General features: G+C 57.6%; 14 protein-coding genes across 14 annotated transcripts; 9 read left to right on the forward strand and 5 right to left on the reverse strand.

Moving 5' to 3' along the window:
• Positions 1–3: 3 nt before the first annotated feature.
• FA10DRAFT_267622 (hypothetical protein) lies at positions 4–1543 on the reverse strand. Its single transcript, XM_025521979.1, has one exon. It carries the CDS (start codon positions 1484–1486, stop codon positions 383–385), a length of 1104 nt encoding a protein of 367 aa, XP_025376215.1. The 5' UTR covers positions 1487–1543; the 3' UTR covers positions 4–382.
• Positions 1544–1763: 220 nt separating this feature from the next.
• FA10DRAFT_302405 (hypothetical protein) lies at positions 1764–3300 on the reverse strand (the record flags this gene model as incomplete). Its single annotated transcript, XM_025525112.1, has 1 exon — positions 1764–3300. One exon carries the CDS (start codon positions 3298–3300, stop codon positions 1777–1779), a length of 1524 nt encoding a protein of 507 aa, XP_025376216.1. The 3' UTR covers positions 1764–1776.
• Positions 3301–3587: 287 nt separating this feature from the next.
• Positions 3588–4979, reverse strand: FA10DRAFT_267624 (Ribokinase-like protein). The gene is made up of 3 exons (XM_025521980.1): positions 4410–4979; positions 3935–4347; positions 3588–3882 (listed from the first exon to the last, which is right to left on the reverse strand). Exons 1-3 carry the CDS (start codon positions 4929–4931, stop codon positions 3843–3845), a joined length of 975 nt encoding a protein of 324 aa, XP_025376217.1. The 5' UTR covers positions 4932–4979; the 3' UTR covers positions 3588–3842.
• A 129-nt stretch (positions 4980–5108) lies between these two features.
• FA10DRAFT_267625 (Metallo-hydrolase/oxidoreductase) lies at positions 5109–6774 on the forward strand. The gene has a single exon (XM_025521981.1). The coding sequence runs from the start codon at positions 5176–5178 to the stop codon at positions 6721–6723; it is 1548 nt and encodes a 515-aa protein (XP_025376218.1). The 5' UTR covers positions 5109–5175; the 3' UTR covers positions 6724–6774.
• Positions 6775–7436: 662 nt separating this feature from the next.
• Positions 7437–8964, forward strand: FA10DRAFT_232301 (LIP-domain-containing protein; the record flags this gene model as incomplete). The annotated part of the gene is made up of 3 exons (XM_025518899.1): positions 7437–7736; positions 7808–8121; positions 8181–8964. The coding sequence occupies 3 exons, from the start codon at positions 7437–7439 to the stop codon at positions 8962–8964; spliced, it is 1398 nt and encodes a 465-aa protein (XP_025376219.1).
• Positions 8965–9290: 326 nt separating this feature from the next.
• FA10DRAFT_286918 (hypothetical protein) lies at positions 9291–10223 on the forward strand (the record flags this gene model as incomplete). The annotated part of the gene is made up of 3 exons (XM_025524109.1): positions 9291–9471; positions 9535–9628; positions 9689–10223. The coding sequence occupies 3 exons, from the start codon at positions 9291–9293 to the stop codon at positions 10221–10223; spliced, it is 810 nt and encodes a 269-aa protein (XP_025376220.1).
• A 58-nt stretch (positions 10224–10281) lies between these two features.
• FA10DRAFT_267626 (cytochrome P450) lies at positions 10282–12379 on the reverse strand. The gene has a single exon (XM_025521982.1). The coding sequence runs from the start codon at positions 12073–12075 to the stop codon at positions 10387–10389; it is 1689 nt and encodes a 562-aa protein (XP_025376221.1). The 5' UTR covers positions 12076–12379; the 3' UTR covers positions 10282–10386.
• Positions 12380–12549: 170 nt separating this feature from the next.
• Positions 12550–14914, forward strand: FA10DRAFT_267627 (Carboxylesterase). The gene is made up of 2 exons (XM_025521983.1): positions 12550–14630; positions 14725–14914. Exons 1-2 carry the CDS (start codon positions 12913–12915, stop codon positions 14807–14809), a joined length of 1803 nt encoding a protein of 600 aa, XP_025376222.1. The 5' UTR covers positions 12550–12912; the 3' UTR covers positions 14810–14914.
• Positions 14915–15625: 711 nt separating this feature from the next.
• FA10DRAFT_260925 (hypothetical protein) lies at positions 15626–16212 on the forward strand (the record flags this gene model as incomplete). Its single annotated transcript, XM_025520055.1, has 3 exons — positions 15626–15706; positions 15812–15828; positions 15945–16212. The coding sequence occupies 3 exons, from the start codon at positions 15626–15628 to the stop codon at positions 16210–16212; spliced, it is 366 nt and encodes a 121-aa protein (XP_025376223.1).
• Positions 16213–17522: 1310 nt separating this feature from the next.
• FA10DRAFT_302410 (hypothetical protein) lies at positions 17523–17936 on the forward strand (the record flags this gene model as incomplete). Its single annotated transcript, XM_025525113.1, has 2 exons — positions 17523–17806; positions 17862–17936. A coding segment is annotated over one exon (238 nt), but the record flags the coding sequence as incomplete, so codon positions are not given.
• Positions 17937–20168: 2232 nt separating this feature from the next.
• FA10DRAFT_267628 (hypothetical protein) lies at positions 20169–22880 on the forward strand. The gene has a single exon (XM_025521984.1). It carries the CDS (start codon positions 20203–20205, stop codon positions 22801–22803), a length of 2601 nt encoding a protein of 866 aa, XP_025376225.1. The 5' UTR covers positions 20169–20202; the 3' UTR covers positions 22804–22880.
• A 131-nt stretch (positions 22881–23011) lies between these two features.
• FA10DRAFT_267629 (hypothetical protein) lies at positions 23012–24813 on the forward strand. The gene has a single exon (XM_025521985.1). The coding sequence runs from the start codon at positions 23021–23023 to the stop codon at positions 24746–24748; it is 1728 nt and encodes a 575-aa protein (XP_025376226.1). The 5' UTR covers positions 23012–23020; the 3' UTR covers positions 24749–24813.
• A 176-nt stretch (positions 24814–24989) lies between these two features.
• On the forward strand, positions 24990–26131 carry FA10DRAFT_302413 (mitochondrial carrier; the record flags this gene model as incomplete). The annotated part of the gene is made up of 2 exons (XM_025525114.1): positions 24990–26045; positions 26117–26131. The coding sequence occupies 2 exons, from the start codon at positions 24990–24992 to the stop codon at positions 26129–26131; spliced, it is 1071 nt and encodes a 356-aa protein (XP_025376227.1).
• On the reverse strand, positions 26115–27739 carry FA10DRAFT_280161 (hypothetical protein). Its single transcript, XM_025523594.1, has 2 exons — positions 27503–27739; positions 26115–27435 (listed from the first exon to the last, which is right to left on the reverse strand). Exons 1-2 carry the CDS (start codon positions 27713–27715, stop codon positions 26221–26223), a joined length of 1428 nt encoding a protein of 475 aa, XP_025376228.1. The 5' UTR covers positions 27716–27739; the 3' UTR covers positions 26115–26220.
• Positions 27740–27882: the final 143 nt, after the last annotated feature.

A 27882-nucleotide genomic window follows, 5' to 3' on the forward strand; every position in this document is an offset into this window, starting at 1 on the left:
CAGAAAGATGGTCTCTCTCTCTCTCTGTGTTCCTCTCTTCACCCTCCATTTCTGCTTCCCATTTCTGTTCCTCATGCTCTCTCTCTCTCATTTCTGTACTCTAGTGTCTGATGTATATCTCTCGAGCCTTTATTAAATGCCCAAGCTATCTGGTTGCCATCACTTGAATGAGGTCCGATGCACTACGCGAAGATGACTTGATCTCTTTCTGTTGGCTCCACAGTCTTCAGCTGAGACAGTTAGTACGTTCTAAGCAACACATCGCCAAAGCAGCAGCCAGCCGGGACGTCTCAAAGTCTGGGGCTCCTCTCTCCTCAGCTTCAAACTGCGACCAAGCAACAGAATGACCATGCAACGGATCCTTTCGATTCTCGTCTTGCATCTACATCTTCGCTGCTCTAACGAGAGTTGTCGTCTGCGACATTGTGGCAACGAGGCGCAGCTTGCCGTCCCTGCCCTCTTTCCAGCACTTGGACTCATTGAACGACTTTCCGTCCTGCGCCCAAGCCGACGTAGACTGGCGCAGGAACCACTGGTTGTCCTGGCCGGCCTCAGTGTTGGCGTCCTGGTGGTGGAAGCGCAGGGCAAAGTCGAGCGAGGTGAAGTTGGAGCACTGGAGAAACGTCTTGCCGCCCAGCATCATGGGCACGGCAGGCAGGATGTCGTCGAGGCGCAGCATGAGGGCGCACGCCTCTGCCTCCTGCCTCGTCCGTGGCATCAAGATGCCCGCGGGCGCTGGCAGAGAACCATCTTCGACGTCCTTTTGCAGCCGCAGCGCCTGCCAAGGCCGGAACCAGTCGTTGTACGTCTTCTTGGTCACGTCGATGTCAGGCAGATCCTCGTGGCCGCCAAGGACGTAGGCATCGAAGCGCTCCCAGTCGAAGCCCTCGAGCGGGATCTTCATCTCCATGCGGTCGACGATGTGGGTGAAGAGCTTCCTGTGCAGCTTCCTGGCCTTGACAGTGAACGGGTTATTTTTGTCGTTCTGCGCGTCATCGAGCTGCTCGGCCCAGAGCTTGAGCTTGGAGTGGTGGGAGAGGCCTTGCTGCAGCGGCTCTGGCTCGTAGGCCAAATGTGGCTTCCCCATGATGCCCGAGCCAATGAAGAAGTCGAGGGTCATCTGGAGGATGCGTCGGGGTGCCTTGCCCTCTGCCTGGACCTGCCAGACGATGACCTGACGCGTGGCAAAGGTCCTTGTATCCCTCAGCCGTTGCACCTCGAATTGCACCGTTTTGTCGGCCAGTGTTGGGCCTAGAAACAAGCCCATGACCGAATAGAGGTGAGATGACGTGCCGGAAGAGGGCGAGGGTGTCGTATGGTATGCTGCATTGAGACACTGGGACAGGACGGAGCCGCCCCAAGCGTACAGACTCCAGGCGCCGGATTTCTCAGCGGGGAAGTAGGACTCGAACTTATCCTCGCCAATCTGGCGAATGGCGATGGACTTGTCGAGGTAAGCCAGCTCAGAAGAAGATTCCGTCGTCATGGTGGTCGTCCCTTGCGCTCCTTCCTACCGGTGTCGCTGAGTAGGTGGTGGATGGTGGGGTAAACGCATTAGAGAAGAGAAGGCAAGCGAGGTCTCAGTCAGTGGTGCCCCTCTTTGATCGATTCCCTTTGTTTCAACTACCTCCCCTCAGGCACCAAATTCATGTAAAATGATCATTTAACTTTTGTCTTGTTTCTGCACGGCGACCATGAGGTTCTTTGACGCTAACCCCATCGGGAAATTCCCCGCTGTGGGCGACGCCCAGCTGACGCAACATTCTGTCGATTCGTCTAGTCGCGGAACCCTCTACGCCCAGGAAGCGCCGTGTCGTCCCAGTAGCCCCTCTGAAGGATGTCGGCTACCTTTCTGCACGTTGGACGCTTCTCCTCTCCCCTCGCACCAAAGGGCCAGGCAACGGTGGAGCAGATCTCGTCATCCTGGCAGCCCTTGCAAATGTCCCATTCCCTCCACCCAAGCCGGCTTTTGAGCGTCTTCAGCCGTGAACGAATCTGCTTAAGCGACAGCTTCTGATCAGTGGCAACATCGAGAAGCGTTGCGCAGATGAGCCTCGCCACATCGAGAATCGCACGAGGGGCCGCTGAGTCGGCAACGTAGTTAGCCAGAAGCGGCATATCTTGATGCATACAACGCTTCATAAAGTGTCCTCTGGATGACGTGGGATCGAGGTATGAGATGATAAGCTCAGCGTGCTTCCGCAGCCGCTTCGCGTTGCTCTTGAACTCGTCTGAGGAGAGGTATGTGAGCCTTGGAGCATAGCGCGATACGATGCGGTCGGTGATGGCCTGCCAGTCGACGTACGGGAGGGCACCTTCCTCTGCCACTCTGTAACGTCGCCTCTCCACGGCAGCATCAATGTCTTGCCTAAAGCGCTCCACGTCTCCTTCCGTCGGAGCGGTAAACCTCGGCAAATCCGATCCATTGGGGTACAGGTCGTACTCATCATGGGCAAAAGCAGAGACAATGTTCTCGAAGTCGATGTCGAGCTTGCCGCGCTCGAAGCCATTAAATCTGGCGTTGGCCGAGGTGACGAGATTGAAGCCCATCATTTGCTTCGCTTCTTCTTCCTTTCTTCTGTCTGAGAGGACCGCTGTCGTCTGCAAAGGAGGTATCTCAACGACATGCTCTAGCCGCATGAGACCAAAGTCGCACAGGATGATCTCGAACTCCATTTCCATCCTTAAGACGCCGTCCAAATCCCATCCTCGCTCCTTGAACGTTCTGCAGATCCTTCTCGTCTGCTCGGATTCGTCCATCTCATAGTCGATGCTGCCAACGAAGAGGCGATATTGCATGTCCATTGCGCCAGCCGTCGTCTTGGCGGCGGCCTGCCCATCGAGATAGAGTAGCGATAGGTCTCGCGTCGGTCGGTAGGTGTGAAAGTAGCCCGGATTTCTCAGACAGGGCAAATCATCGCTTGGCTTGCCACTTCTCACCTCAGCTGGGGATCGCATGGCCTCCTGGAACAGTGATGGCCTCTTGCATCCGTTGGCAAAGAGCCTCGACAGTTCGGGCTCAAAGGCAAGATACTCAATGCCGGTTGTGACGGCCTCGCTCTGGTTGGTGCCGTGGTAGAAGAGCGTGCCCCTTGGAACACTCGCCATGAAGACGGTGAGGCCGTTGTGGTCCATCGTCGAGGCGAACAGGCGCCCCGCTGCATGGAGTGCGTTGAAAAGCTGGGGCGAATAGCGGTGGTCCAGCGGCTGTTGCACAACAGCCTGAGGAGGCTCGGCATGGTAGAAGTTGCAGAGGCCAGCAATGGCGCAGAAGCGAAAGAAGGTCTGGCCTGGTCTCATTCTTGCACAGGGACTTTACAGGGCGCAAGATGTCTGAAGAGAACAAGAGAGGAAGGGAGCAACGAAAGCAAAAGAAACGAGCACTATCTACGAAAGAGAGGTCTGCTGGCGGGGACCGCACCCTTTTTCGAAAGGTATCGGCAGGATCATACCGCGAATGAACCTTGGCTAGGCTCTTGCAGTTGCCGAGTTGTGTTTTGCGGTATTGGCATGCCGCATCTTGGCTCGGATCGCGAATTCCATGCGTCGAAACCCGAGGGAAGAAAAAAAAAAACCGCAATCTCAGTGTATGATTGGGAGCGGTGCGAGCAAGCCAAGAAGCATCGCACACTTGCGGCGCCATGAGAGTCTGGGCCGCTTCTTTCTGTATTCCGTCACCTCCGTTACTCTACAGGTGCAATACGGAAGTCTTCGGAAGGCTCTGCCTTGGCACGGCAGCGTGTTGATGAGTCACGTAGCAGTGCCATCTCAGTACCGTGGCCTGTAGTCGCCGTCTTTGACAGACATGCTGATGGAAGGGCTCTTCACACAAAAGTGCTGCCTCACAGAGCCGCATGTGTGTCACTCCCCTCGCCAAAATGTCTGGAGAGGTCGGTCAGCGAAAGGGTCGTGAGCCAGATTGCCAGATACCCACTTTTCGTATGCGACCCCAACTTGGTCGAGTAGGTCGTGGGCAAGAAGGGCGCGCTTGTGCGTCTTGAAGCCGATGTTTGACACGGTGCGCATGATCGTGCTTGCGCCATACGCCGCCAACATGGGCAGTCTCTCCTCGTCGATTCTTTTCCCGGCCTTGGTGTCACTGCCCACACCGCTCTGATAGACCGAGGCCCACGCCAGGAAAGTCGAGAGGCTTCCGGTGAGAATGTCGCCTTGGCCCCCGCAGCGCTTGAGTCCGCCTGGCTCCGAGACGTAGAGAATGGAGCGTCCATCGGTGATGCGATCGATCTTGCCCTTTAGGAGGATCGTGGGGCCAGATAACCGCTGAGCAAGAAGCTTCAGCGCTTCGTCCTGCTTCTCGTCACTTTCCGAGCCCTTGAGCTCGATTCCCTAGTATTTTTCCCTCTATCGTCAGCCTGATCAACTCTCAGTATTTTGTGGAGGACACTCACCAGCTTTTGGCACAGCCTGCCAAATTCGACGACATTTGGTGTCAGGACGCAGCGCTTGTACCCCTTGACGACGTCAGGCTCGTTCTGCAGCAGCCAAAGCCCATCTGCGTCGACGATAAGGTAGATTTGCTTATCGATGGCGGCCTGCATGGCGACTTTTGCGCACGCCTGCATGTGTTCGTCGCGACCTAGGCCCGGACCGACGGCGAGGGCATGCAGGCGGTCGACGATACCCTCGATGTCCTTGCGGATGTCTCCCAGGGAACGATCAGTGCCCAGGATCCGATGCACGATCAGATCGGGGCTGTAGGTCTTGATGACGTCGCCCGCCGAGGGCTCGCAGATGTTGTGCGACATGTCGGCGCCCAGGCGCATCGACGACATGGCGGCAAAGTAGGGCGCGCCGGTGTAGTCGGCGGACCCGCCGACGATGCCGACTCGCCCTGCCTGGCCCTTGTGGAGCTCGGATGACAGGGGCGGGATCAGCTGGCGCACCTCGGACAAGAGGGCGTTGCGAGTCATGTTGGGTTTGATGGCAAGGAGAAAAGGAAAGAGCTCAGACGAGTCGAGTCGTACTGCTCTGCTCCACTTGGCCTCTGCGATTTTCTCAGTCGACAAGACGCATATGGGCCCGTGCGACGCCTGAGAAAGAGGAAGAGCCAAGAGGGGGAATAAAGATCCGGCACGTTCAAAACCATCCGGATCGTCAATCCGTCCCCTTTCTTCCCTCGTCTTCCCTCTTTGAGAGGGCAGAACAGCAACAACGATGGACGGCGACATGACCGTACGGCAGCGCATACATCGGCGGCATCACACTCGGCCGCCAGCACACCACGTCGTCGCCGCTGCTGATCCGTCGGCCGCCCCTTCACTGAGCTCCTATCTGTTCCCGAACCAGGAGCCGGAGAAGCTCTACGATTCGCAGCGATCGTCCGTCTTTGAGACCGACGGGCCAAGCGACGACACGCTGAAGAAATATGGCGGAGGTAGCGAGGCGGGCAGAGAGGAAGGCAAGTGGTACGTCAGGACTGGGTTTCGGAATCCCTGGGACAGCTGGCACAAGCCCACCATCGGCGATGTTTGGAATGGCGTTCGATGGGGAGGAGCAGCGGATGAGAGCGGCGAGGACAGGGCAGCACTGGCCATCGAAGAAGAGGGCGAAGAGGGGAGGCAACAGCAGCGCAACTCGATTGACGACGCGCTCAAGGTAGTTCCTCCAGACTTTTCCATCTCCGAGCCTTCTTCGACCAAGGTGACCTGGCTCGGCCATGCCACCGCTCTCCTCCAACTCCCCATTGCTCGTCATGGCGCCAGTACTAGCGAGCCGCTCCGGGTCCTTTTTGACCCCATCTTCTCGGCCCGCTGCTCGCCGACGCAGTATGTTGGACCCCAGCGCACCTTTGCCGCGCCGTGCCAGGTGCAGGACCTGCCGCGGATCGACGTCGTCGTCATCTCGCACTCGCACTACGACCACCTCGACTACGAGAGCATCGTCCAGCTGTGGCAAAAGGGTGAAAGGGAAGGGCACAAGCCGCGATTCATGGTCCCTCTGGGCAACAAGGCTTGGTTTGCCAGCCTTGGACTGGGCATCGATGACGAAAACATCGTGGAACTCGACTGGTGGGATGAGGTCTGGCTTGCCTGGTCGGGGACAGGTGCTGCGTCTCTCTCATCCACCGACGAAATCACAAGGGAAGAGCCCCATCTTCGCCTCATTTGCACACCAGCCCAACACGGCTCAGGCCGTTATGGCCTTGACTCTTCAACGACGCTGTGGGCGTCGTGGACGCTCGAGCACCATTTCGATGCTCGATCAGAGCCCTTGAGGGTCTTTTTCGGCGGCGACACGGGCTACCAGTTCCATGGCTCGCCTCCCGACCTGAACGACACCACCAGCTACGCCCCATGTCCCGCCTTTGCCCAGATTCGCAGACACCTGGGTGCGCCCGTCCACCTGTGCCTGCTCCCCATCAGCGTCGGTGCGACATTCAGCTTTGTCAAGTCATACGACTTCATCGGTGTCATTCCAACCATGGACGAAGGCCTGACGAGTGCCAACCACATGGGCCCCCAGGATGCCGTGCGCGTGGCACGTATCCTGGGTGACCGGCACACGCTTGCCCTGGCCATCCACTGGGGCACCTTTGTGGGAAGCTTGGGCGAGGTGCAGAGATCCATGAGGGAGCTCAGGCAGGCTTGCGACGACAATGGCGTCGACTACGTCAGGGATCCGAGCGAGACTGGAACGGGTGCGAGGATGATGTTTGCTTGTTTGAACCACGGTGATGGACTCTGCTATGCTTTGCCTCGTTAGAAGAAATACCCATTGTCATTTGCACTGCCGATTTGGGCCAGCAATCTCCGCTATTTTCGTTTTGTTTGTTGAGCAGCAGCAGCTGGTTGAGAACGGGCCTCTTGTCCGTGACTATTTGCACACACCGCTAATTCTGAGCCGTGACGGGAGCCCAAGCTCAATATACGAAAGCCCGAACTGCAAATGAAGGTTGTGCGTAGCACGGCAGCGCGCAATTTAGGGGAAGAGGAGGAGGGCCGCCTCTATTCTTGATACGGATGGGATTGCTGAAGGTCCAAAATCGCAATTCTCCAGAGATAGCACCGAGCAATCTCTTCTGCCTTGGATGCTGTCACGACGAGTGAGGATCGCGCGTTGATGATGGCCCCTAAGAAAGTATCGGCCCCCCCTCTTGTGCTGCTCAAAGGTGCATCTCACGGCCGGTATAAATCAGGAATGGCGAAGACGGCGGCAATCACTCACCGACTCCTTTGACTCCGATAGCCTGTGGACCTCCGCGCCTCAAACCGACCGCTGCTCCGTCGAAACTACAATTGCGCTTCGCTGTTGCGAACATCATCCTTCCTTTGACCATTGCAACTACGGGCAAGACTCCGTGAGATATGTGCTTCACTTGCGGAGGCAGTAGTAACAGCCAGCCGAGGTCCGGTGGTGCCGGTGATAAAGGCGAAGAAGGAGGTAATTCACAGGAGGAGTCTGCCTTTCGCAGCTGGATGGACACGCTGCGCGACCGCCTGGGTCTGACCAAGAAGCCCAATCCTACGCCGAGAGACGACCCCTTCTACGGCGTCGACACCCCGTCCTCGGCGCTCGACAAGTATGCACCGGGCGCCATCATTCGATCCAGAGAAGTTCGCATTGCCGATTTCCCAGACTTTGACGCCCACAAAGTCAAGGTGTGGCAGCTTGCGGTGCGCTCCACGACGCCACACGGCAAATCGCAGGTGTTTGTCGCCACCGTCATCCGGCCTCCCAACGCGACGGGCGACAAGATTGTGACCCAGTGTCCCAAGGTGTGTCTATCTTGGGAAAGCAAAGTGTTTTTTCTTTCTCTCCTGCTAATGACCAAGACTGCGATGGACAGACAGACTCGTGCAATCCCAAGTGCCGCACCTCCTACATTCTCCGGCAGGGCACACCAGGCCTGACAGCAGGCTACTCGGAACAGATTTTCATGGAGGGCTTCCTTGACCGTGGCTACATCATCTGCGTGCCGGATTATGAGGGTCAACGAGACAGCTTCGGCAGCGGCTACGACGCCGCATACTGCACCCTCGATTCCATGCGGGCCGTCCTTAAATTCGGCCAGACGCTCAAGCTTGCTGAGCCGAGTGCTGTCAAGATCATCGGCTGGGGCTACAGCGGTGGTGCAATTGCAATCGGCTGGGCTGCTCAGATGTGAGTGTTGATTACTTGGGCACATTTTGTAGTGCAAGGAGCTGACATGGGTGCTCAAGGCTCGACATATATGCTCCCGAGCTCAGCCAGAATGTGGTAGGATGGAGCATGGGCGGTGTGCCCGTGGACCTCCGCTCCGTGGCACTGTCGGTCAATGACACGATTGCCTCGGGACTGATCATCGGCGTCGTACAAGGACTTGCGAACTCCTACCCCAAGCTGCAAAAGTGGATCAATGACAACACGACAGACGACGGCAAGAAGATCTTCGCAACGGCAACGGGGCAGTGTTTCAAAAGCTTCATGTGGGAAAACTTCAGAAAGGACGTTCTGGGCTTGGTCAAAGGTTCCAATGACGGGACCCTTTTTACGGTAAAGGGTAACCCGCTTGATGACAAGTTACTCACAGAGATGACATCCCGAAACAAGATGGGCGCACTGTGCGACACGGACAACCGAGCGGTCCCGCGTAAGCCGATGTACATCTACCAGGGCATCAAGGACTACGTCGTGCCGATTGCGACCGTCGATGCGCTGGTGGCCAAGTGGGCAAAGAAGGGCACCACAATTGAATACGCAAAGGACACCAAAGCGCTCCATGTCGGACTCGTCTTTAAAGGTCACGCACAAAATGTCAAGTGGATCGAAGACCGCTTTGAGGGAAGGCCCAATCCAGCCGACAAGTACAGCCAGCGTAAAGAGGCGCTGGTCACTATAGACGCATCGGATATTCGAAGCGATGAATCCAAGGAGTTCCTTGGCGAGAAGCGCTGCAAGACCATCGAGAAACACTACGACGTCAACTACGCCGACAAACCCAACAAGCCCTTTTTTTACACCTGAAGTCTCTCGCCTTTCTCCCTCTGCTTCGCTGTTTCTTCCTGCCGAATATTTTTCCCCGTCAATACTCTACATCTTCTCCCCCAATGGCATATAATCAGAAAATTGAAGACAACAACAGCCCTTGCTTGTTGCTCGTTGTTTTGCTTGCGAAGTAGTCTCTGCAATCGGTCATATGTGAGGGCGGCATTTGTGCTTCCTAAAGCCCCGCCGCTCCATGCCAAGCCCGCCGCAAGTCCTCGTGAAGAAATCACCCTCTTCAGAAACACAATCTTGCTCCGAAAGACGCTGACGGCCGTCCTAGCTTTCTCGGTGTCACAGACACCACGATGCTGTCCTCGATTTCCACGTTCTTTGCCATTGGTCTTCTTGCTTCATCTTTCCTCCATTCTCTGTTCGCGGCGTCCCTCTCTCTTCAAGAGCGAGATGAAGGTGGCACGCTTCCTGAAGAGGGCACAAAGTGGACCGATTCCAACGTAGACCCGCCCACACATCTCTTTGCTATCAACTGTAGGTGCCGAGTAGCATAAGAGGGCTGCATATACGATACGAAACTGATCAAAGCTTGTCAAGATGGCGACTGCGACTTTCAGGTCAGCTTCCAGCGGGCCGGCAACGACGACGTGTACGACTACCAGATTCATGCCCAGTTCCCAAACGTAGCCGAGTGAGTCCTGGTCTCGCGGTCATGGTCGCTTTTTTCCCCGCTGACACTTTCCTTGAGTAGCCCCAGCAGCAGTCTGCCGACCAAATACAGCGTGCGAGACGGCAGACTGGCCGTCGTGTCGCTCAGGGCAGCCGACGACTCGCGAAACACATACCAGATCAGCGAGACGGCCAGGTTCGTCCCCTCGCTCACCCCTGTCGACGTGTGGGCATGCAGGGACGGAGGCTCAAATCAAGCCATCCTTGCGCAGTCTTTCCGAATCTCGGCCACGGCGAGGGGCAAGGAAACGTGGTGGTCTCCCACCATCAATGTCACCCCGGGTCTGCCTCCGTCACCGGTGACGGGACTGGCGGGCAAGCGGGGAGGGACGATCACCTGGACGTCGCCTCCAGAGCTGGCCGTTTCCGATGTCGACGGCTACTTTGTCCTCTTCCGTGCAGTAAAACGGCATGACGTGGAGACGTTCTTTGCCGATGAGGATGCACGATCATTCCCGCTCAACAGGGACCTCCCTGGCAATATCTCAGTCGTACCCTATCTCAGAAACGGGGCTGTTCCCGAGACTGGCAGGAATGCTCAGATCTACCTCTCCTGAGCTATCACATGCTTGAACACTACTCATATGGCCTCGGACATTCCTATAGAAGAATCTTCTCTTCTTTCAAACTCTTCCATTCAACGACAAACCTCAGCATGTAGTGTGGTACAATATAGGTGAAAACCGCGTCTTCGTGGCCGAGATGTGCGAACACAAGACGCTACTTTTGCTGCCTGAGCTCGAGCGTCACGGGCATCTTCTTCGACCGCTTCGTCGTAAAGATGTCGAGGAGACCATCCTCGAACTCCTTTGCGTTGAATTCCTTGGTGGGCTTGACGTCGAACGTCTGCACGAGGTTGGCCAACGCGAGCCGGATCTCCATGTACGCCAACGTCTTTCCGATGCATCCCGTAGGCCCAAAGGAGAAGGGGTTGAAAGCCTTGATCTCGAAGCGCTCCTCGTTCTTGTGATGGTCGAGCCACCGCTCCGGTCGGTAGGCGTTTGGCTCGGGCGAAAAGTAGCGGGGATCGCGGTGCATCGTCATCGTGGGCGTGTGGACCACCGTGTGGGGCGGAATTACAATCTGCTTGCCCTGCACCTGCACCTGCAGACCAGAGGCCGGCGTCTCCTTCTGGAGACCACTGGCAATGGGCGGGTACATGCGCATCGTCTCGTTGATGACTGCATTGAGGTAAGGGCACTTTTTATTGAGGTCGTCAAAGTCGTCGCATGGTACGCCCTTTCCAAAGACGTCGTCGAGCTCGTCGCGCAGCTTCTGAAGCACGTCGGGATGCTGTGAGAGCGTGAAGAGGCACAGACCAAGCACCGTCGAGCTCGTCTCTGCGCCGGCGAGGGCCATGAGCATGGCATCGGAGACAAGCTCCTCCCATGTGTGCTTCCAGCCCGACTGCTTGTCCTCGTCGAGGAGGAAGGCAAACACGTCGGGGTAGTCCTCCTTTGTCCCGCTCTCGATGCGCTTCTTAAGCACCATGTTGAGCCATACCTCAAAGTCCTTCATGGGGTTGGGCAGGTACCGCACCAGCTCGGAAAGATACGGCAAGTTGCTGACGACCATGATGTGCGCCATGGACGTCTCGAGGATCTCTACGTTCTTGTCAATGACGCCCTTGGAGAGCATGTCAAACGAGGTGCCAAAGCCGACGGCGCCCATGAGGTCGTAGCCAAAGAACAGGCACCAGTCGTCGATGTTGAGGACTTGGCCCTTGCGTGCCCGCGAGCTGAGCTCCTCGATCAGCTGCTGCGTCTTGGTGTGGATCTCGGACTCGTAGCTCTTGAGCGCCTTTTGGCTAAAGCCTGCGTCCCAGATGCGGCGTCGAGCTGCGTGGTCCTCCTTGTTTACGGTGCTGTGCAGGCTGTGGCTGCGCCCACCCTTGCCGCCATGGATGCCCACATACCAGGGCCCCTTTTGGCAGGGTGAGTTGCCGCCTCCGATGGCCGAGATGACCGAGGGATCGTTGATCGAGAGCTCCCGCGGGCCAGTCCGGACGATGTCGCCGTACTTCTTGTGCTGCTGGTCCACGAAACGGGACCGCAGTCCGTTGAGGTCCGTCGACACCGTCGTCCATTTTGTTAGCTTGCACGAAAGCGGGCCCGGGAAGCGCCGGAGCCGGTGGAAAAGGAGTCGGTGCGCAGTGACGCTGACGAGGAGCGTCGCAATGACGATGTAGCTCAAGCCCAGCGTGCGGACAATGGCGCTGGCCAGAGACTGGCCCTGCTCTGCGACGAGGTGGCGCGTGTAGATGGCGACAGAGGCCCAGTAGACGGTAAAGAGCTGCTTGGGCCACAGCTCGAACCGGTTCAGGACAATATGAGCCGACAGGCCAATCAGGACGCTGGCGGCCACGTCGACGGGCACATCATGCCCCAGCAAGTCGATGTGATTCTTCATAGTCGTCGTCGTGTCGTGATCGCAAGAGAGTCGGTCACTCCACTCGGTTCTTCTCATCTGCCTGCCTATCAGGCTGCTTTTTAAGAGCACGCCGGAGCCACCGCTGTCTCCGACCTTCGCACCTCCACTGCTCTCGAACCAGAATCGTAATGCGCCACTTGTTTCTCGATTTGGGACCCCGATCTCCACGAAAAAAGGTTGCACCAAAACCCGTACAGCCTGGCTTCCTACGTGCGGGGAAGCAGTGCGCACCAAGCTTAAAATCGGTCGAATCGTTGCCGGGTTGAATGCAAGTCAGTTCAGCTAAAGGCCTGGGGTGGAAAAGTGCCAAGTGGGGCCATGTGGAAAATTTATCTATGACCAACGCGCGTGGAGAACCCTTTCGTCATCTCAGTGACGGAGGATACTGTCACTACTTCTAGCCTCAAGTTTGCCGCTCCCAGACGGACTTTCCCTCTCGCAGACCGCGGAAGTCCGAGTGGAAGTGGAGAGAGAAAGGGATGAAACTGTATTAGTCGGTGATGACGATGAGCGGCGTCTAGCAAATCAAGATGGAGGGAAAGTTCAGGATAGGGAAAAGGGAGGCTGCCGGGTGGGGTAACTTTAAAAAAGGGGGGGATCCAATATGCAGTCACCGCCGCAACCGTGACGGTTCGGGCATAGGTAATCTGGAGGGCAGGGGAACCGACGCGGAGTGCAGTGATCCTGGGCTGATTTTCCCTTCGGACGCGCTGGGCGGCGACGGCACTACATATTGTTCTTGCCGCTGCTTCACCACCGCCCATCCATCCCTCTCCCCTGAACCACTCCTCCCGTTGTCTACCACAGAGACCAAAGATGCGTCTCATCGCCGTCACCGTCCGAGCCCTCCTTGTCGTCGTTCTCGCCTTCGTCCTTGGGCTGGTTGGGCTCGCATCGAGTGCATCCACCGCAGCCAAGAGCAGCGCAACGGTCAAGACGAAGTTGGGGCGAGTCGTGGGCAGGAGCGACTATGATGGCCAGCACGTGTTCCTCGGTGTGCCCTTTGGCAAGCAGCCTCAACGATTTGCTCGTCCGCAGCTCGTCGAGAAGAGCAAGGGGACGATTGATGCGACCAAGTACGGCGCCAGCTGTCCGCAGCCGCCGGGTCTGGACTCAACGAACCACACGAGCGAGGACTGCCTCTCGCTTGACATCTACGTCCCTGACAGCGCGCACCAGCACGTGTCGCCGCTCCCCGTCATGGTCTACTTCTACGGTGGCTCCTTTCTCGTGGGCTCGGCGGGTCGCTACAACGGCTCAGCACTCGTCGGTGAGAGCATACATGCAGGCGCGCCCGTCATTGTCGTCACGGCCAACTATCGTTTAGGACCATTTGGCTGGCTGGCCTCCAAGGAGGTTGAAGACGACCAAGGGGCCGTCCTCAACGCCGGCCTACACGACCAGCGACTGGCCCTGCGATGGATCCACGAGAACATTGAGTGCTTTGGTGGCGACCCTGACAAGGTGACCATCTGGGGCCAATCAGCCGGTGCCGTCTCTGTCGCGCTGCAGTTACTCCACAAAGGTGGCGACAGCGAGGGCCTGTTCCGAGCCGCCATCCTTCACAGCGGCTCGCAGGCTGTCCAGCCGACGTTTGCGGCCTCTTCGCCCCAGATCGAGGCACGCTACCAGGCCCTGGCCAAGCTTTCCAACTGCAGTGCCACGCCGACGCAGACGACACTCGACTGCCTCCGCAAGCTCGACGTCGACGCGCTCACCATGGCGGGTGCACAGGCCGCGGACCAGCAGCAGCAGACCGTCATGGGCGGCAGCCTCGCCTTTCCCCCCGTCCGCGATGCCGTCTTCGCCAACGGCAGTCCCAGGGCGCTCATCGATGCAGGAAAGACGGCAGACGTGGCCCTGCTCTCGGGCGACGTCCTCGACGAAGGCACCATTTTCACGCCTGCGAGCATCGTCAACAGCACCATCTTCCAGGGCCTCATTGCCAGCGAAGCCAGTCTCGATCTACGTAACGCCAGCGCATCGACGGCCGAATTCCTCGCCAAGGTCCTCAAGTTCTACCCAGACGTGCCCGAGCTCGGCTCACCATACCTCAACGAGCCAACTGCGAGCAGCGCAGGCACAACAGGTGCCCAGTTAGCCAACCGGACGTTTACGCCCCTGACGACGAACCAATTTAAGCGCGTGTCCAGCTTCTCGGGCGATCTCTTTTTCGAGTCGCAGAGGAGGTCCCTGCTCGCGTCGTACCTGCGCCACCACCCCAACAAGCCACTTTACGCCTACAAGTTTGCCCAGGACGATCGCAATTCACCGCTAAGCGTCGAGGGCGCTAGCGGAAGTATTCCCGGTTATCCCCTGGCCGAAGGCGTGGCGCATGGGTCGGACCTCGTCTACCTCTTTGGACCCACCGTGCAGCGCTCCTCGCCTGGCTACGACGACAAGCTGGCAAGGCAGATGAAGCGCGCGTGGATCTCCTTTGCGGCATTCCTCGACCCTAACAAGCTCGAAACCAAGCACGACTGGCCCAAATACGCAGAGCTGGGTGGGAAATTGATGCAGTGGAAGGGAAACAAGTGAGTTCTTTCTTTTTCTGCTCCGTCCCGCGCCTTGAGGCCAAGAGATTTGTGAGGCTGACGGAGTTCGCGATGTGATCACAACGAAAAAAAGCATCACCGTCATTCCTGACACGTATAGGCAGGAGTCGATTGAGTTCTTGCGCTCAGAAGAAGTCGTCAAGCAATTCACGCTGTAGATCTCGATATATATAAAAAGATGGCGGCATGCTATCTGTCTTCATCTCTTCTTCGCTTCACTAGGGACCTTGACTGTGCTTCTCCTCAAATCCATTCTAGCGATCGTTGTGGAAGAGAGAGGAGATCGCGGTGATCGTTGAGAGGCAAGGTGATTAAAGCGGCGCTGCGTGGTTGTATCGCCCCGCCCACCTTTTGTCTGTGCTGAGAAGAAACGCTTACAGAGCTGCTACAGGTATTGACCTTCGCCCTCAGGCGGAGCACAAGTCTGGCCGAGAAAGCATGGTAGAAAGCCCGCAGGTGATGAAAAAGGGATTGCCGTATAGCAGCGCAACTCTTAATAAATTGACAACGCCGACGCCAGAATACGTAAGAAGAAGTAGAAAAAGGCTCAATTGAGATTCAGCTGCAGCTTGCTAGACACCTCAGCGTCTCAGAGCTGGACTGTAGAGCGAATGAGGCGAGAGCGGAGATGAGTCAGTGGCGACGAGGCGCACTGGCACACTTGCCCTCTTACATCGTGACAGTCGCGCCTTTGTAGGATATAAATAACGCCGCTTCTTCCCTCCCCACCACCCACATCGCTCGTCCCCCCTCCTCGTCCTTAGGACCCCCTCGATATTTGCTGCCAGTACTTTCGATCCCTCCATTCTCGTGCTGGTCTTCGCCCTTCACGTCTTCGCCTCTGTCCTTACTTTACAGCAACTCCAGCCTCGATCTTCCGATCGCCTCTCGTGGGGGCAGCCACTTTCTATCATTTCAACGACGGCAGTCTCACAGCTTCGATCAAGCAACCACGAAGAAGCCAGCCTGTCCTCATGAAGACCATCATCACTGCGTCCCTCGCTATCATCTGCCTCGCTGTCCTCTTTGCTGACTTCTCCGTCGCTTTGGCTTTGGTGAGTGGACAGACGTGTCTTATCAAAGTGCAATGATTCATCATTGCTTTATCACAGCCCAAACGTGCCGCCAGCAACTTTTTTCCTGGCGACAAACCCCCTCAGCCAAAATCTGGACAAGCGTAGGTGTCGGGCAACTCACTCATGAACAGACATTCGTATCATGCCATTGACGTCCACAGATGAACAGTGAAGTCCCTTTTGTGTTTTATAACTCGTTCAACTTGGATATTATTAGCTCTGTCTCGTGCTGCAAGAGCAAATCGACCATCTACTCCTCTTCAGTCCAAGCAACGTTCGGATGCGGCTACGCCGGCATTCATTTCATAGCGCCCAAACTCAAATTTGGCACTTACGCATGTACGCATCAGTACCCTCTCGAAGCGTCGGACGACCTGCAGTCTTTTAATGATGTCTGCACGAACGTCTTCAAAGGAGTAACCAAAGATGCCGGCAAATGTGCTAACAACGTCATGAATCCCTCGATTCTTCCTTTTACCAAATAAGAGACAGACTCCAGTGGTGACGAGCCAACTTTACGTGTTCTGTAGTTAGCCATCCACCCACCCAAAAAACGCAGATACACGTACAAGCCCCTCTACCTTGCAATCAAGATGACTTTTCAGTAGCATCACTGTCGCTCCTTTCTGCGCTTGACAGAGGTCTGCAAGTCAAAGCTTACTGCTCTCTGTCCATTGCGCTTTTGGTACGGAACTTCAAAGCAATCCGCTGTACCCGCGATTGCCGCAGCGATCGTTGCGCTCACTTGCACCGCTTCGCACGAGATGCGCTGCCCCATGCCCAATTTGTAATCATGTCCATCGTGTCAATTAAAGGGAGAAGAGATCGCGGTGACGACGGCGATGGACGGTCTTTCAAGTCTGAGAAACGAGTGTCTGGCCGTGAAAACAAAACAGACTGCGAGTAATGAGAAAGGCTCTGTTATTTAGCAGTGGCAAGTCGGAAAGACAAGCCCGGGAGAACAGGCAGGGTCATGGACGTAAAACGGCTGTGCTGCGTATGCAAGTAGTGCTTCGCCGACCAATTGAGCCAATGAGACGAAGGCTGAGAAAAAGGGCTTTCAAGAGATGTAGTCGTTCAATTTGTATTTGAAAGACAACAGCCAAGATCGCCCTAGACAATAGGGGAATCCTCTCGTCCCAGTACGTTCTGTCCAGCTCACCATTGCCTTCTGCAAGCCCCTTGGTGCCTCTTCAATCTCGTGACAGTACTCGCTGCCTACTTCTTCTTTTCCATATACACCTTCGACGGCAACACTGTCCTCGTCTCTGACGGCGGCGGGCTCCCTGTCCCGTGCCATCAGAAACCTCAACAAAAGACGAAGAAAGTCAGCATGCCAAGCGATTAAAGCGGCGCTGCATGGTTGTATCGCCCCGCCCACCTTTCGTCTGTGCTGAGAAGAAATGCATACAGAGCCGCTGCAGTTTTTGGCCTTTCCCCCCAGGCGGAGCGCAAGTTTTGCTGAGAAAGCAAGTTAGAAAGCCCGCAGGTGATGAAAAAGGGCTGGCCGTATAGCAGCGCAAATCTTCATAAACAGACAACGCCGACGCCAGAACAAACAAGAAAGAAGAAGGAAAAAGGCTCAAATTGAGATTCAGCTGCAGCTCGCTACACAACCCAACGTCTCAAAGCTGGCATGTTGAAGCGAATGAGGCGAGAGCGGAGATGTATATCTGGTAACGAGGCGCACTGGCACAACTTGCCTTCTTGTACAGTATGGCAGCCGCGCCTTTGTGGACATAAATAGCACCGCTTCTTCCCTCCCCATCGCCCACATCGCTCCTCCTCCTAATTTCCTTACCCTTCGCTGCGAGTACTCTATATCCCTCCAGCCTCGTGCTGTTTTCCGTCCTTCACGTCCTCGCCTCTGTCCTTCCTTTGCAACAATTCCAGCCTCGATCCTCCGATCGTCTTTCGTAGCGGCAACTACTTTCTATCTTTTCAACGACGGCAGTCTCACAGCTCCCACCAAGCAAGCACAAGCAAAGAGACCAGCCAGTCATGAAGTTCATCATCAATGCGTTCCTCGCTAGCATCTGCCTCGTCTTCTTCGCTGATTTCTCCTTTGCGATGACGTTGGTGAGTGTCCAGACTTCTCTCATCAGAGTGTAATAGCTCACCAGCCTTTTCTTAGTCGCACAAACATCAACCAAAAACGAAGCAGGCAGCTGTAGCCGTGCCTCCCGACTATGAGGAATGGCCAGCGTAAGTGTCTGACTCACGAACGTGCATGGAGGTCAGACTATTGACGTGCTGGAATGACATGGACAGTACAACCTATTTCGTAGCCAAGAACCCGTTGAATGGCGAAATCGGCCCTCTTTCCTGCTGCATCAGTGATTCGGCAGTATCCTCTACTGAGCACAAAGGCAAGCTTTCGTGTGGCCAAAGCGATTTCGACTCTGAACTGGCTTCAACAAGCCCCTACTTCCGTGCTTATTACTGTAACAAGCCACCCAGGGCCAACATCAAAGTGACGGAAAGCCTGAAGGTTTTCAACGAACACTGCCAAAAACACTTCGGTGGAACGCTTCAGGATCCTCATACGTGTGAGATAAGCATGCGGTAGCAAGATGAAGCTCATAGACTCGCTCAGTTGACAGGCAGACTCGAGTAGTGACAATTGCCTTTCCTGCTTTGTATCTAGCCCCTCCATATGCTTGATTCACCCCTTGAATTGAAAAACTTTATCAGAAGCAACGCTTTCGCATCGGTTACACACAGGCAGGGATCACAAGAAATTCTGCGGTTGGCAGAGATCGTCGAGCAATTTTGCTGGATACTTGGAAATGCCCTGGCAGTATGCTCTCTGTCCATTTCTCCCATTTTGCATAGGACTCTGTATAGGTCCGCTACCCCCGCCTACACCACAACGATCGCTCTGCTCACTCCTGCCTCTTCGCCCGTGGCGATTGCGCTGCCACGTAGATCCTGACGCCGTTCTGTACGAGTGATCCCCTTCCGTCAGATCGCGGGAAACTACACCGTTGGCCATGTTCATCTGAACAGCCTTCAGGTCTCAATGCTGCCCAATGCTGCTTTCAAAGTCATGTGCATCGTGTCAATCAAAGGGGGAAGACATCGCGGTGATCTATGACGGTTTCCCGCGGCCTATTGTGGCGATTCTGTTCCTTGTCGCATTACATTACATTAGCTTGCGACGTTGCGGTGACGGCGGCGATGGACGGTCTTTCAAGTCTGAGAAACATGTGTCTGGCGGTGAAGACAAACAGCGAGTAGCGAAAAGGGAATTGAATTCCAGCAGCGGCATTCTGAAAAGACGAGCCCAAGTGAAGCGGCAGGGTCAAGAATGGGAGTCGGCTGTGCTGCGTATCAAGCAGAGCTTCACAAGCTTACCGATCGAGCCAATGAGACGAGGGCGGAGAAGGAGGGCTGTGAAGAGATGTAGACGTACGATTCGTCTTTGAAAGACAACAGCCAAGATCGCCCTAGACAAGAGGGGAATCCTCTCGTCCCAGTACGTTCTGTTCAGCTCTCTATCGCCTTCTGCAAGCCCCTTGCTGCCTCGTACTCGTAACCTCCTTCTTCAGTTTCTTCAAAGACACCTTTGACGGCGACACTGTTTTCGTCTCCAACGGCAGCGGCCTCTCTGTCCGTGCCATCAAAATCCTCAACGAAAGACAAGGAGAGTCAGCATGCCAACAATCAGCAAAGCGTTTACAACGGCCCTCTTCGCTCACATGTACCTTGTGGCCTCTCTCGTCACTCTGTGTACTGCTCCGAAACCAGTGAGCCTCATATCGGCCCACAGCTGAACATAGCTGCTCACTCGACTTTCTTGTAGGAGCGTCGGGTTGACAAAAAGGAGTCAATAACGTGGCAGTGAGTCTCAGTGTCCCAACGTGCGTGCAGTGCAGCTCAGGAAGCAATCGTCCTCCGTGAGCAGCTATTCAAGATTTGTGTGGCTCAACCCATGGAGCAATCAAACTGCGCCTATCTCCTGCTGCCAGAGTGCGAGGCCGATCAACATTCTTGCGGACCCAAACCACTTTACGTGCGGCGACGACAGCTACAACCTCGACTACTACTACTGCAGATCACCTGTTCCACCGAACGGCGTGACAGAGAGGGATAGCCTGGACCACTTTAATGCTTACTGCACGGGGGCCATGAACGGATACCTCCGTGATCCAAAAGACTGTTGAGAGACTATAGCGAAATCATGGTGGGACGAGCCAAGTGGCGCACAGAAGCGAGTGGTGACAGGATCGCCTCGCAGAACTTGTATTCAGCCTGAAAACATGCCCCATTCACCTCTTACTCGAAATCACCGTTCCCATTTGCTTGCTCTGGAGGTCAGCGAAGTTGAAGCATGTTGGTAGGCGCCAAAAGGGTTAAAAATCCTGTCATGGCAAGTGACGCAATCTTTCTGGCAGCTAAGCTCCACTTTAGAATTGTTGCCCGCCCGTCGCGCTTTTGACGACGGATTGTTGAGATCGACAGTCAGCAGAGCGATGATCCCGGCTCGCTGTCTCTCGCGTCCGCTGCCGCTCGCGGCAAGGGCAACGGTCCCCATCAGCACGGCCAGGAGGCTTCGACTAGCCAGCGACGGACCCGCTGGCACGAGACTAGGCTCGACGCTGACGCTTCCCAAGTCCGACTCAGAAAGCGCACCCCCGTCTGCGGCCGATCCAAAGGAGGTGCCGCCCGGCTCTCAGATCTCCCACCTCTACTATGACTCCATCTTCCCCTTGCGCTCGGGCAGGGCAGACCCACGAGCACTGCTCTCGAGACTGCAGGGCGAAAAGCCGCTCGAGTCGCTGAGATACACCATCGAGACAGAGGCTAGCAATATCGGCCATGGCTTCCAGGTCGTTGGCGTGGAGGAGCGCCGCAAGGACGGTGGTGCCTTTGTCACGTTTGCCTACAAGACGGCAAGCGCAGCAGATGACGGAAAGAAGACGCTGGACGACATCAAGGAGAAGCTTTCCCCGACGTTGCAGCCATTCCACCTCTCGATGCCATCGCTCAGCGCCATGCTTCCCTCGGCCCTCTCGTCGCTGACGGCACCGCGCGCCCACCTCGTCCAGGGCACGCCGTGGCTCGAAGATCTGGCACGATACCCCTCTCGGACGATCCGGCTCAACTTCACTTCGGGAAAGACGACGCTGACGGAGCAGGCCATCTGGGAGAAGCTCCGTCCCTATGGCCGTGTGCTCAAGCTCGACGTCGATGCATCCAAGGGCGTCGCAACGGCCGTGTATGCACGCATGCGAGCAGCGACATCGGCGCGAAACTGTCTCTACGGCGCCGCTCTGGCCGAGGGGCAGACAGTGACCATCGACTACGTGGATCCGCTGCACTCGCACAAGATCTGGGACTGGCTCACGTCGCACCCGCGCATTGTCCTGCCCATTGCCGCCTTCCTCCTGGGCACCTTGACCTACGCCGTCTTTGACCCGGTAAGGCAATTCTTCATCAAGACGCACGTCGAAGGTATGTTCGACTGGGAGCACTACCCCATCCTCGCCTGGATTAGGGCAAAGACGACAAAGTACATTCCAGCCTCATACCGCTCTTTTACCTCCTCTGGCGACAACGAGGGGGAGGAGGGAGGCAAAGAGGTTACGGGCGACGAGGAGTGGTTCGAGAGGCGACAGGCGGCAAAGGAGATCGAAGACCTGCTCAGGGAGGCACCTACTACATTCATCACCATCGCTGGGCCCAGGGGCTCCGGCAAGCACATGCTGCTGGAGCGCAGCGTCGTTGGCAACTCGTCGATCAAGCACCTGACCATCGACTGCGAGAGCATTGCTCGCCAGGCCAAGGGAGGCGGCGAGGGAAGCCTCGTCGGCGCCGTGGCCTGTCAGACAGGCTACTTTCCCGTCTTTGGATGGGTCAACTCACTCAACAATCTCATCGACCTCGCCGCTGTGGGTCTCATCGGCTCCAAGGCTGGCTTCTCGACGCCCGTCGAGGAGCAGCTGAAAAAGGTGCTCAACGTCACGACAGCCGCGCTGGTCAGCGTAAAGGAAGACACGCTGGCCAAGAAGCAGAAGCAGCGCGCGGCCGAGGCGAAAAAGGCAAAGAAGGACAGCCCCTCTTCTACGGCCACGACACCTGCCACGAGTGCATTGTCCAAGGCCGAGGGCAAAGAAGGGGAAAGCACTGGAGAAGCGAGTTACGATGCGCCCGTCGTCGTCCTCGACAACTTCCACCACAAGGGCCTCAAGTCAGACATGCTCTGGACCGTGTTGGCCGACTGGGCCGCTGAGCTTACGGCCTCGCAGACGGCCCACGTCGTCTTTGTCAGCGACAATCCCGTGGCGATGGGCAAGACGCTGAGCAGGGCCCTGCCCAACCAGCCTTTCCAGGGCGTCACCTTGGCCGATGCCGACGAGGAGCGCGCGAGGAACTACGTCTTTTCAAAGATCAAGCTGGCTGCCGATGCCAAAGGGACGCAGGATGACAAGCGATGGATCGACGTGCTGGGAGGACGGCTGACTGACCTGGAGAACCTCGTGCAGAAGGTGGCGCTCGGCCAGGACATCCGGCAGGCCGTGGGCGAGATCGTGGCGAGGACCGTGGTTGAGGTGCGCAAAAATGCCTTTGGCGATGACGTGGAAGACGCCAAGCTGCTGCCGTGGTCGCGCGCGCAGGCGTGGGCCCTCGTTTCGAAGCTCGCTGCTGCGTCGAGGGAGGAGGGCGTGTCCTACTACTCGCTCCTCTACGACGACTTCAAGGGCGACGAGGCTGCCATCAAGGCCATGGAGCAGGCTGAGCTCCTGTCTGTCAAGCACGTCGAGTCGAGGCCTTCGACCATCCGCGCAGGCAGGCCCGTGGTGCATGAGGCGATGCGCGCCCTCGTCGAGGACACCGTCTTTGCCGACACGCAGAAGCTCCTCTCCAACTCGTCGGGCATCGAAAAGGCAGAGGCGGATGTGCAGGCGTGCGAGCGCGAGATGCGCGAGCTGGCAGAGCTCAAGGCCTCGTCGACGGCCATCAAGGACCGCTTGGACTGGCTGATGGCAAAGATGCACGAGGCCCAGGACAAGGTCAGGAAGCTCGAGGGCGCAAACGCAGACATCAAGACGAGGCTGGCAGAGGCCAAATAACTGTTTCCATATTGCATATTGAATTCTTCCTTTTGTGCGACCGCTGCTGCTACTGCAATACCACTCCCTTCTCCCCTGCTTTGCTCGAGGCCAATCGCACCCATCACACTGTTTGTTGCTGAGCGCCATCAAGGAAAGATCACGTGAACCTCCACTGGGCGTCACCCAATTTTTGAAGCGGCCTCAGCTGTTGTCTGCTTGACTTGCAACAAGCGTCATGTCCTCGTCGTCCTCAGGCTCGCTCGTGCCTGCGTCCTCTTTGCCACTTCCGTCGACTTCGACGAGGGGCCAGCGCGTGCTCTCGGAGGAGGCCTACACCACAACGCTGTCGCGCATCATCGAGCGCGACTTTTTCCCCGGCTTGGCCAGACTAGAGGCCGAGAACGACTACCTGGACGCGCTGGCGGCCGTGGCGGCGGCAGAAGACGACGACGATGATGATGCTAACGAAGGGCCAGGTGACGACGATGGCGCGGCCCGCGAGCGGCTCGAACGCGCTGTGCGCCGGCTTGTCGAGCTCGAGGAGAGGGATGGCGTGCTCACGCCTGCGCCCCGCTCGCCGAGGGGACAGCGACGGGCTGAGGCTGGGACGCCGAGGTGGGACGAGGCGGCGACGCCCGGTCGAGGATGGCAAGGGCAGACGCCGAAGCAGAGGCGAGAGTGGGACCCCACCCCCATTCGTCGAGACGAGCGGGCGAGAGACGGCGAGGATGAGGATGGAGACGAGGACAAGGAAGAAGAAGACCGGGGGCCCGAGATCAAGGGCCTGTCCCTTTCGGCTTTTCAGTCCAACTTCACGTCTGAAGACAACGCTTCATTTCTGTCCATCATGGAGGCACGGGAAAGGAGAAGGAGAGAGCAGTACAAGTGGGCGTACGAGTCAGAGAACAAGGCAAATGAGAGACGCAGACGGGCCGTCAAGGAGGCCGGAGAGGAGGCCCAGAGGGGCTACGCAGCCAGCACACAGACGGCAGCAGGCAAGCTCCTCGAGGGCGCAAGGCCTGTGCCGAAACTCATCACCACAGGGCAAGAAAGGGACCCGGAGCCAGGCTCCTCCTCTCCATCGTCATCGTTGGTACAGTCCAAAGTTGTCGGCCAGGCCGAGATCAGCCCAGCGACGCAGACGTCGAAGCCGCTCGACATGTGGTCCCACCAGGCCCGCAACGCCCTCTTCTACCCCCCAGACGCCAACCGCACGACGCTGTATAGCCGTTCGAGCAGCCTGCTGCGCCCAGAGGACAAGGGCGCCCAGTCCATCTTCACCTCAGCCGAGCGCCAGCGGCCGAGCGTCGACTTCTCCAACACCCGCTTCAAGGACGCGGGCGACGAGTCCGGCAACGGCGGGCCCAGCGGGGTCGGCGAAGGCAGCCAATCGCCGAGGAGCAGCCGCATCGATGCGGCCATCGAGGGTTGGGGCGAGACGTCCTCTCGACCTGCCCAATCCTCCTCTGGGTCGGTGGCAGGCGACGACGAATCAAAGGCCAGCAGTAGCATCTCGGTCGCAGGCTACAATTTCGTCTCGCCGCTCCCCTCGCCCAGACCAGGAGATCTAGGCCAAGAGCGCATACGCCAGCTCATGACCTGGGGTGCTGTCGTTGGGACACCTAGGAGGGTGGGTGGGGCCACGGCGACCACCGAAGAACGAGGCGGGTTCAAGATCCCACCCACGCCGAAGCGAGACATGCTCGCGCGCCGTCTGGCCGATGGCAAGGGCTCACCTGCTCCGACGGCACGAAATGCCTCTTCCACGACGGCCTCTCGAGGCAGCAAGCGAAAAATGTCAGACCTGAGCCCGGCTGCTCGCACGCTCCTCGATCGCACGCAGACGAAGCGCGGGCTGTCGTCGCTGGGAACACGGCTCGTGGGCACACCAAAGAGCGAAGAGGTCAACGTCGAGCGGCTGCGCAGGCAGAGATGGACGCCGAGTCCCAGTCCACGGCGATGATTAGGGCACACAGATTCCTTCTCAAGCATTGTACAATACAGCATTCCACCGTCCCAAAGCATGATTCTTCTGCATACCTTTCCTTTACTACCGCATGAAAGAAAGCTCAGCCGCTGGGTGCAGTCGCATTAATCAGCGGTCCTATCTCCACTTGGGGGTTCCCGTGTCGTAACTTTTTGTTTCTTCCTCTTACTTAGTCTAAGCCTCAAGTTCCAATCCCGGTGAATTCGTCAGGGCACCGATGGCAATGGCGCCCCAGTCGCGGGGGAAAGCAGCAGCAGCAGCTGAAGCGCCGCCGCCAAAGGAGGGCAGCGCCTCGCTCAAGGGCTTCGTCGGCGGCGTCGCGAGCGGGCTGACAAAGCTGGCGGTGGGCCACCCGTTTGACACGATCAAGGTCCGGCTGCAGTGCTCGCCCGTGGGCACCTACAAGGGCCCCATGGACTGCATCATGCAGATGGCCCGGCGCGAGTCGCTCCTCGGCCTCTACAAGGGCGCATCGCCTCCCGCCGTCGGCTGGGCCGTGGCCGACAGCGTGCTGATGGGCAGCCTGCACACCTACCGGCTCGGCCTCTCGCGCCTGACGGGCGTCGGCGAGGGCACGGGCAAGCGCCTCCCGAGCTCGCTCCACGCCGTCGCGGGACTCGGCGCGGGCCTCACCAACAGCCTCGTCATGGTGCCCATCGAGCTCATCAAGGCCAGGCTGCAGATGCAGCAGCAGCGCGTCGGCCTGCACCTGCCCAGGCTCTCCTCGGCGTCGGTGTCGGGAGCAGGAGCAGGAGCAGCGGCAGCGGCAGCGGCTCAGCAGGGTGCAAAGGTGCACTTTACGGGGCCCATTGACTGCGCCATGCAGACGATTCGCCACGGCGGCATTACGGCCCTCTGGCATGCACTGCCGGCCACGCTGCTCTTTCGCGCAAACTTCGCATTCATGTTTGGCAGCTACGATGTCCTGCAGCGCTCATTCGAGAAGCTCAAGGGGACCCGCTACGAGATCTCGCCCGCCCTCTCGACGTTCCTAGCCGGTGGGCTGGGCGCAGAAGTCTTTTGGCTATTCGCTTTTCCCTTTGACACGGTCAAGAACCGCATGATGGCCGACAACCTCTATGCGCCGCGCTACCCGACGATGAAGGACGCCTTTCGGAGCGTCTGGATCCAAAAGGGGCCCCAGGCCTCGGTGGTCGCAAGAATCGGCTCCTTTTATACCGGCTTCCTCGTCTGCCTCATCAGAGCCTTTCCCACCAATGCGGCTGCCATCTTTGCCTTTGAGACGGCAATGCACTTTATGGGCGCAGAGAAGGTGAGCCTTCTGCCTAAGACCTCACGCACTTCAATCCAGGCCAGGAAACTGACACTCCCCCCGCCCAACAGACGGCAACGCAATAGAGATTCCCTAGATGATACTCCAATGTATTCCAGAACGCATACACTCCTCTCTCTCTCTCTCATCATGAGCAGGTACTTCCACCACTCTCTCACTCCCAGTCCGAGTCTCCGTCCTCGTCGTCATCGTCCTTTTTGCTCTGTTGCTCCTTGCTGGCAGCCGCCGTGCCGTGGTGCGCCGAGGCCAGCTGCTCCTCGCTTCCGCTGGCACTTCCTCCCCAGCTCGTTGTCGGTGGGCCCGTGGTCGTCTCGAGACGGTCAGCCTCGCGGTCCCAGTCGAAATCATCGTCGGTCTCTTCTCCGAGCTTCTCGTCCACGGCTGCTGCCTTCTTGTCATCCCCGCCTTTGCCCTTGTCGGAGAGAGCAGCGGCAGCAGCGGCGGTGGCGGCGCTCTTTGGCTCAGCTTCTTGCTTGTTCTTTGTCTCGCCTGTCGAGGGCTTCTCCTCTTCAGGCGGGACAATCTTGACGAGCTCGCCCACAAAGTCGCCCATTTCCCTCGTCCAGTCCTTTGCCGCGGATTGCGACTCGGCGTAGTACTTCTTCGCCAGCGCCTGCGACTCTTTCCAGTCGAGGTGCGGCAGACGGCTCTGCAATGTCCGCGCCAGGGCAGGCAGCGCCTCGCCTGCCGAAGCGAGGCCTCCTTGTTGCTGTTGTTCTGGCAGTCCCTTTTTCCCTTCTCCAGCCGCTTGGGAAGCGGGCGCAGAGACACTCTGTAGCGTGTTGGCAAGCGACTTCTGGATGTCCTTGATCCGTGGATCCGAGTTGAGGTTCGTCTGTATGCGCTCCCAGAACGATTGCATGTTGGCCAGTGCCACCTTTGTGCCTTGTCGCGCCGCCTCGAGGGCCTTTTCCTCGGGTGTCAGTTCCTTTGTCGCATCGCCCTTGGCTCCGCCGGCCTCATCGATGTCGTTCTCGGCGTCAAAGATGGCCTCACCGCCCTGGTCATTGTCGGCGTTGGTCGCGGCTGCTCTCTTCTGATTCCGCGGCTGTGTACCCTTGACTGCTGCATCCTCCTCGTCGTCTTCCTCCTCCTCGTCGCCCTCTGTCGCTTTGCCCTTGCCCTTGCCTTTTCCCTTGTCCGTATCCCTGCCCTCGCTCTCGCTAGCCCGCGGCGAGATGGTGACTCCAGCCATGCCCCAGTCAGCCACATCGACATCCACCTCGCCCGTCGCCTGCGCCTTTTCCCTCGCCTGTTTCTGCACCTCGGACAGCTGCGCCTCGAGCTTAGCCGCCTCGTTTCGCGCATACGACACCAGCCCACCCTGCTTCTCGATCTGCGCCCGTGCCGTGTTGATCTGCTCCGCAGACTGTGAGCCATTCTCCTTCCTCATCAGCTCTCATGAATCGCCAGCTTTCAAGAGGAAAAAGACGCACCTTTTTGCTGAAGCCGGACCACCACGACGTCACGCTTCCCACCAGCTGCTTGACCTCTTCCTCGAGCGTAGGATCAGCACCCTGCTGCCCAACACCTTCGCCCTCTTCCTGCGCTGCAGCTGCCTTGTCCGCTGCCGGGATGCTCATCGTGTCCGCCTGTTTCGGCGGCTGCTCTTCGACCCGATTGATCGTCGGGTCATATGCGCTGTCCATCGTCGTCGTTGTCGCCTGTGTCGGTACTTGATAGGAGCTTGGAGCGAGATTGACTGCGCTTAGTTTCTTTCGACTTCGCCTTTCCTGCTCCCAATTAGGCTTTTTTTTTTTTTTTTTTTTTTTTTTTTTTCGGTCGAGTCGAAGAGTCCAAGTGGAGCTAGCTCACA

Source organism: Acaromyces ingoldii, assembly GCF_003144295.1.
Source record: "Acaromyces ingoldii strain MCA 4198 unplaced genomic scaffold FA10scaffold_4, whole genome shotgun sequence".
NCBI lineage: Eukaryota > Fungi > Basidiomycota > Exobasidiomycetes > Exobasidiales > Cryptobasidiaceae > Acaromyces > Acaromyces ingoldii.

Bases quoted from the DNA above. Each gene is read 5' to 3' on its own strand.
- FA10DRAFT_267622 (XM_025521979.1), bottom strand. From the start codon at position 1,486: ATGACGACGGAATCTTCTTCTGAGCTGGCTTACCTCGACAAGTCCATC.
- FA10DRAFT_267624 (XM_025521980.1), bottom strand. From the start codon at position 4,931: ATGACTCGCAACGCCCTCTTGTCCGAGGTGCGCCAGCTGATCCCGCCC. The intron at 4,348-4,409 runs GTGAGTGTCCTC...GAAAAATACTAG, and splicing joins GCAGGCTGTGCCAAAAGCTG to GGAATCGAGCTCAAGGGCTC. The intron at 3,883-3,934 runs GTGGGTATCTGG...CGACCTCTCCAG, and splicing joins GTTGGGGTCGCATACGAAAA to ACATTTTGGCGAGGGGAGTG.
- FA10DRAFT_267625 (XM_025521981.1), top strand. From the start codon at position 5,176: ATGGACGGCGACATGACCGTACGGCAGCGCATACATCGGCGGCATCAC.
- FA10DRAFT_267626 (XM_025521982.1), bottom strand. From the start codon at position 12,075: ATGAAGAATCACATCGACTTGCTGGGGCATGATGTGCCCGTCGACGTG.
- FA10DRAFT_267627 (XM_025521983.1), top strand. From the start codon at position 12,913: ATGCGTCTCATCGCCGTCACCGTCCGAGCCCTCCTTGTCGTCGTTCTC. The intron at 14,631-14,724 runs GTGAGTTCTTTC...AACGAAAAAAAG, and splicing joins ATGCAGTGGAAGGGAAACAA to CATCACCGTCATTCCTGACA.
- FA10DRAFT_267628 (XM_025521984.1), top strand. From the start codon at position 20,203: ATGATCCCGGCTCGCTGTCTCTCGCGTCCGCTGCCGCTCGCGGCAAGG.
- FA10DRAFT_267629 (XM_025521985.1), top strand. From the start codon at position 23,021: ATGTCCTCGTCGTCCTCAGGCTCGCTCGTGCCTGCGTCCTCTTTGCCA.
- FA10DRAFT_280161 (XM_025523594.1), bottom strand. From the start codon at position 27,715: ATGGACAGCGCATATGACCCGACGATCAATCGGGTCGAAGAGCAGCCG. The intron at 27,436-27,502 runs GTGCGTCTTTTT...AATGGCTCACAG, and splicing joins GGTCCGGCTTCAGCAAAAAG to TCTGCGGAGCAGATCAACAC.